Source organism: Engraulis encrasicolus, chromosome 2 (assembly GCF_034702125.1).
Source record: "Engraulis encrasicolus isolate BLACKSEA-1 chromosome 2, IST_EnEncr_1.0, whole genome shotgun sequence".
NCBI lineage: Eukaryota > Metazoa > Chordata > Actinopteri > Clupeiformes > Engraulidae > Engraulis > Engraulis encrasicolus.
The window spans coordinates 45,870,897-45,878,396 of record NC_085858.1 but is presented as its reverse complement, the minus strand read 5'-3'; the positions used below and the strand labels follow the sequence as shown (position 1 = coordinate 45,878,396).

General features: G+C 42.3%; 1 protein-coding gene across 1 annotated transcript in view; it reads left to right on the top strand.

Annotated features, from left to right (window-relative positions):
• Window positions 1-7,500, top strand: part of syt3 (synaptotagmin III) — a 97,835-nt gene that overhangs the window by 43,572 nt on the left and 46,763 nt on the right. The window contains exon 6 of the mRNA XM_063189470.1: window positions 7,114-7,225. Coding sequence (XP_063045540.1) covers window positions 7,114-7,225 — 112 coding nt within the window. The remainder of the gene's footprint in view (window positions 1-7,113; window positions 7,226-7,500) is intronic.

The following is a 7,500-nucleotide window of genomic DNA, read 5'->3' as shown; positions in this document are numbered from 1 at the left end:
AAAATTGCTGGGGGCGATCATATGAAAAGCTGCACAGTTCCACACGAGTGTTTCCGCTGGAAACGACGACGGTGGAAACTTTTCAAGAGCGTCTCATTGAGCTTGAAAGCCCACCTGGGAAACTCCAACTCCCATTGTCATTGTTACACCCCACAGCACACAAGTGTTCACTGCACACTGCACACAACGAAATTGCATTTATGCCTCACCCGTGCAAGGGGGCAACCCCCAATGGCGCCCCAAGGGAGCAGTGCGGTGGGAGGGTACCATGCTCAGGGTCCCTCAGTCATGGAGGAGGATAGGGGAGAGCACTGGTTAATTACTACCCCCACCAACCTGGCGGATCGGGAGTCGAACCGGCAACCTTTGGACTACAAAGCTGACATCGTAACCGCTTAGAGCTTGTCCGAAATTAAAAACATTAGTGCGATCATTTCCCTGTTGCATTTTGATAAATGAGAGTGCAAATTTAGGAGCAGTAGCAGTATCGTCTCCTCATCCGGGTAGTCCTTTTTGTTTTGTTTTCCTTACAGTCTGTGTTTCCAATTTCTGAATCGCAATGCTGCTCTCTCTCTCTCTCTGCCCTCCAAGATAATACTGACAATATTATGGCCCTGTGGAAGTTATCGCACCAAAGGCACAGTTTTAAGTTCCCGTTTTAACAAGTTATGCCCGGAAAATTGATTTAAAGTTGGATTGATGTTTTAGAAATAGACAAAATATTTAATTTTAATAATAGATGAATATTCATTTCATATCTTCTTTAACCCATTGATGCCTGATGTTACGTTGCGCAACATTTGCCCTGGCGCCAGGAGCTGCATCATGCAACATTCAGGCTCATGAGATTTCAGATAACTTTATTAAAAATCTCTGTTTGTTTGAGATGAATGAACACATGCTAATGGAAGATGAGGGTCTTAGCGTTTAAATGCAACGTACAGCATATTATTTCTGGTTCAGAAGCTGGAAAAGGTTTTTATAGGCTGAGGGAAGCTTTTCTTAAAAAGGGGCTCAGGCATTCAGCACCCTTTTTTGCAGGTGCGTTAGGCGTCAATGGGTTAAACCCTGCCTTCAGTAATTAATGCAATCCAATTTCTTCTTCACAAAAAGCCAACATTTGTTGACAAAATCTGCTGATGAATTTCGCTAATTGCTCCAGGAAAAATTTGACTAGAGCCAGTGGAGGCAAATCCGGAATACCAAAGTAGAGTGGAAAGCGAGATTAAGGAAGTGCTGATTTACTGTATATCCTAGTTATAGTGGGTCATGTTGGATTAAGTGTTGTCCAATAATAATTTGCCCACCATATCTTGCGGCACCCACACTTCCTACTTCTACTGACACTGCAGTGGCCTCTACCAGGACCACAATTTAGTTAAGCCTATTGAGTTTGTATAAACATTGACTGCAGTTACAAGCAGGGATTATTCCAAGCACTCTGTTTGGGCTCAAGTCATGTAAATGCTATTCATTCCCGAATGTGGCCATATTCCAGGAATATTCCGGTAGCACAGCGCTCCTTCACATACAGCAAATGGAATATTCCGGAACTTGTTTTAAACACAAATCCTGACAAGATTCTGTTTGAAACCAGAATACTCCCTGCATGTAACTGCACTAAATATGTCTATATAGCAGAGATGGACAACCCGGCTTCATTTTAAGCTTATCCTATCTTAAGCTTAAACTTCAGTCCAATACCTCATATTTGATTTAGCCACCGACTAATTGACTGGTAATCAGCATAGCTCTTTAGCCAGGTACAGTTGGAGAGTGCTTTAACGAGAACCCCTGTCTTCACCTCACAGGCACAACTTATTGATTTCTTTGTAAAATATGGATATTGTGCTAAATATTGGATTGCCTTGCGCTGAATATTGGATGGTTGTATCTGAAGTTACTGGAGGTAAACAAGTGCACCGTTATGTTATGCCTTTTTACAGTTAAAGTAATATGATGCCGCAGGTGTAACCATTTCTAATAGAAAAGTATTTTCTGTGTGTCTTGATGTACTATTAAATAAGCAACCAATATATTATTAATTACTTATGGAACCATGATGCTGTATTGATATCCAAAAGCAATGATATTTTACTACCAACACCCAATCTTTTCGATGGCCTCTCTGTTTCTTCAATTACACAGCATAAAACCGTACCATTGGGCCCAGCAGAAAACTGTGCGCCACTTTAAAAAGCAACCAATCTCTATGATCTAATACTGCATTACACCACCACCACTACCACGGCAGCTGTGTGGAATTGTGTTCTGTGTCTACCAAACATCATAAATAGTGTATGTAATGGCGTTAAGTTATATGGTATGGCGCTGAGACACTGTGGCCTACTGTACTATTGTATCTCTACATTACGTTGCATTTTACTGCCTGTCTCTAAATAATTAAGCACTATACAGTATGATTGCGGCAATGCATAACGTGGATACCATGGCAACAAGGCACGTGTGTACTCATAGGGGTCGTCTCATGTTACACTAACAACCAGTAGGCCTGCTATCATATCAATGGTATGGCTTTACTCTCCAAGGACTGAGCAATATGGCAGGAAGCATCATGGAAAAAAAGATCTACGTATAATGTATACCGGTACACAGGGGTGAAAGTAGTTTTCGTTTCTTACCAGTGCTACCCCCCACCACCACCCGCAAACAAACAATAGACAAACAAAAGAAACATGAGAATTACATATCTATAATAGCTGCATGACTATTTCGGATGTCTCTTCGTAGGAGGGCACTTGTCTGAAATGGAATAGCGTGGTTGTACTGAAACAGCAGACTTTACTTTTTTAAAATGTGGGATTTTGGACAGCATTAAACCTATACTCTTACCCGTACTGCGCACCAGCTGTACATTTTATACAGGTGCTGTGCACCTGTGCGCACCTGTGCGCACCCGTGTACTTTGACCACTGCCGGTACATCATAGAACATAAAGGTCATAACATAGGGTTATTCAAAAAGAATTATGCGATATGTACACATGAACTCGTTTTATTTTCTGTGTTCAGTGTGGCTATCACTTAGTTGCAGCATGGGCAACAGCAACGCCACCGTAGAAGTCCTCCCATACACCTACTCTGCTGTAACTACTACTACTGTAATAAAATATTTTTTTAAATATAATGTAATATTTTATGTCAACGCACCGCATTGTTTCAAGAATAGGATCATGTCGTTGGCTCTGAGTTACCTGCCACCATTCAAATGCTGGTGAATTCAGATTGGCTGGCAGAAAAGACAACTTTCTTACCACTTACTTTCCTTTACTTAGTACCTACTTGCTCTGAGTCGGTGTGGGTGTGTGATTAACACCTACTAGTCATTTGGGCTGATGATGAAAAGTTCATTCAGAGCCGTGTTATCGTAGGAAGTGCCATGACAATGAAAGCCCACCTGGTAAACTCCCATTGTCATTGAGATGCAGCACTCCACAGCACACAGGGAAATTGCATTTAGGCTTCACCCATGTTAATGTACTGTAACAGCTAATTAACCAGAAAGGTGAACACTAGGCCTAAATAATCAACATGATCTCCAAAAATTCCGTGCTCCTGGACACGGATGTTAAGGACACAAAATCTGTGTCCAGGAGCACGGATTTTGCCAAAATTCCGTGCTCCTGGACACGGAATTATTTTCCGTGATGGACACACAGAAGTGCTCTCTCTATACTCCCATAGCTCTATGTTTCCACAGTCTTGTGTTTTCTCAGGATTTTTCTAATATCAAATATTTTTTTCTCAAAAAACATTTCTTACTGACAGGTTAGGGTTAGGGATTGTTTTGGTCTGGGCACAGCTAGTTTTCTTTCATTCATTATATGAATTTGATAGCCTATCAACCAACTGGAAAAGGTATTTCTCAAAAATATATCTTTAATGACAGGTTAAGGTTAGGGAATGTTTTGGTCAGGGCACAACTTAAATTGCTATAGCATTATTTTGTTTAGGATTAGTATTTGGTATGTATTTTCTAATGATAGAATTAACACAGTGCTGTGGTAAAAGCCTATTAGAAAGCACTTCCGTGTGCCCATCACGGAAAACAATTCCGTGTCCAGGAGCACGGAAAATAATTCCGTGTCCAGGAACACGGAATTTTGGCAAAATCCGTGCTCCTGGACACGGATTTCGTGTCCTTAACATCCGTGTCCAGGAGCACGGAATTTTTGGAGATCAGGCCTAAATAATTGTCTGTGTAGTTACCTAATTTTGCCTGAGTTTAGGGAGTTGCATAGCTACATGACCTCCTAGGGACTTAGGGAGCTGCATATCTGCAGGAAAACACTTTTGTGCCCGCCCGACTACACAACAGATATTGTATAACCTTGTTTTTTTCCAGCAATGAGATTAGTGGATACAGTAACTTCCAGGTTAGGGTGACCATCTCCCTGACAGCAAAAAGGAGGACATGTTTTAGGACGGGGGGTGTCCCTCAAGAAAATGTGTGTTTCTTAGATGCAATTTCATGCATTTTAATCAATTAGGCGTCTGGCTTTATACTGTACCTTAAGCCGGACAAGGCACTGAAAAGACACCCGAGTCCAGGTCGTGTCAAGCATCTTTTTGATAGCCCTGTATTTGTTTTTTTTGTTTTTTTTTTAACTCTGCCTTTCCCGGTATTTCAGACTGCCTTGTAGCTGTGACAATTCTGCCATGTGATCAATTAGATATGCACAAACACAGATCATCAGGATTGACCTGGAATTGATCACGATCACAGCCTGCGATCAATTAAAGCAACTCTAAGTAGTTTTTTTTCAGCCTTACAAAAATGTGAAATCGTTTCATTGATTTATCAGTTTGTCACATGGTGAGACGTTCTCTTGAATTCCCTCTGCTGTCCGTCATGAGTTGTCATGATGGGTGAGCCATGATCCTTTTATAGTTGGGAAGATCATTTTGTTTCTGACCTGTAGTAGGACAATCGAAGAAGAAATCTTACTCTGTGTTACTTTAAAGGTGCGCTGTGTAATATTTTTAGTAGTTCATTTCCAGAATTCATGCTGCCCATTTACAAATGCTACCTTTTTAACAAATACTTTACAGCGTTGCATTTTACATTTGCATACATGAAAAGGGGGATCTTCTCCATGGTCCGCCATTTTGAATATCCAGAAATAGGCTTTTTTTTCTGCAAAAATGACTGTCCTTTGGTCATACTAGTAAATATTGCTTTATTATTTATTAATATTCATGAAATGTTTTGTCAATAGGCAGCACAGTTTCAATGAGCAGCATAGTTGCAATAGCCTGGCCACAATCGTACACGGTGCACCTTTAAAGGGACACTGGGTGAAATGTGTAGTAGTTTATTTCCAGAATTCATGCTACCCATTCACTAATGTTACCTTTTTCATGAATACTTACCACCACCATCACATTCTAACTATTCATTATGACTGGAAAAATTTCACTTTTCATACATGAAAAGGGGGATCTTCTCCATGGTCCGCCATTTTGAATTTCCAGAATTTGCATTTTTAGCTGCAAAAAAAACGGTACTTGGGCCATAATAGAAAATATTAGTTTATTACTTTGTAAACTTTCATGCAAATATCAAATTTGGCTATAGGCAGCCCAGTTTCAATGAGCAGCATAGTTGCAGTACCTTTTTTGACCATTTCATGCACAGTATACCTTAAACTGCCCAGCCCTTCAGTAGGTGGGCATTCAGTTTGATGATTTTTATGACGGAATCTTATGTGAATTGCGTTTTTTAAGTACTTCCATGCAACTTTTTTCCAAAGAGCTTTGTAAGAGATTCTGTAATGTTCCTACACAAACATCAGGTGGAACTTGTGGGAGCAGCAAAAAAGATAAATTACAAAGTGGTGTATCCACCATTTTTGACTTTTGCATTTTATTATTGGAAATTACTGTTCAGATGTCCTATCATCCATGTGTGAATTCTTGCCATACAAATATTATGAGAACATAGTTTCTAAACCTACTGTATATAAAATGCAATACATTTTACAATGCAATGCAATGGAATGCCCAATACAAAAATGTAAATTTCCCCAAATGTTCCAAGATGGATATCGGCCTACACCATTTCGCAATGAAACTCTCCTATTTTGAATTCCTGTTTGCTATAAGAGTAAAGTGTCATGAAGTCAGGTGATTAGTGCAGTCCCATTGAGCTCCCATAGACAGGACAGCTGGTAGACTCTTCCGCTTGTTATTACTCACCTCTGATTCTCTCATCCGTCATTCCTCCCACCCCCCCCCACCCCTCTCTCTCTCTCTCATCCCTCATTCCTCACCTCTCTTTCTCTCTCTCTCTCTCTCTCTCTCTCTCTCTCTCTCTCTCTCTCTCTCTCTCTCTCTCTCTCTCTCATCTCTCATTCCTCATCTCTCTCTCTCTCTCTCTCTCTCTCTCTGCTTCTCTCTCTCAGTCCCTCTATCTCCCCCCCCCCCCTCTCTCTCTCTCTTCTCCTTGTGCCGTTTCTTATTTGTCCTGTTGTTCTCATTTGCCCTTAATCTCCTCTGGCTCTATCTACCATCATCACTTTTATTGTCCTCCCCCGCTCTCGCCTTGTTGCTTGCTCTGGTTTTTTTCTCGCTCTGTTTCCCTCTCTCACTAGCTCCATCTCTTTCTCTGTCTCTCTCTCTCTCCCTCACACCCCCCCCCCCCCCCCCACACACACACACACACTGAAATGCACACACACATCTTTTCATATCTGCCTATAAGCACACAAGCACACACACACACACACACACACACACACACACACACACACACACACACACACACACACACACACACACACACACACACACACACACACACACCTATACTGGCACCAACATGCACACGCGCACACACACACACACACACACACACACACACACACACACACACACACACACACACACACACACACACACACACACACACACACACACACACACACACACACACACACACACACCTCTTCATATCTATCTACAAACACACACACACACACACACACACACACACACACACACACACACACACACACACACACACACACACACACACACACACACACACACACACTTACACCCAAGCTCACTGCCTTATTCTGCGTTTCTGCAGGCAATCTGAAGTTGAGCACTACGTCTCCAGAGTTGCCTCCTACAGCTGAGGGCGCCCAGCCTCAGAAGGACCTGCCCAATGCCCATTCCCAACAGCAGGTGGCAGCCACCAGGTGCGTTGACCTGTGTGTGTGTGTGTGTGTGTGTGTGTGTGTGTGTGTGTGTGTGTGTGTGTGTGTGTGTGTGTGTGTGTGTGTGTGTGTGTGTGCGTCCTTGTGTCCATGTGTGTGTATCGGTGTGTGTGTGTGAAATATTCTGTTACTCTGCTCTGCTCTACTCTACTCCTCTCCTCTATTCTGTGTGACCTGTGCGTGCGTGCCTGTGTGCGTGCCTGCGTGCGTGCGTGCCTGCGTGCGTGCGTGCCTGCGTGCCTGCATGCGTACCTGCG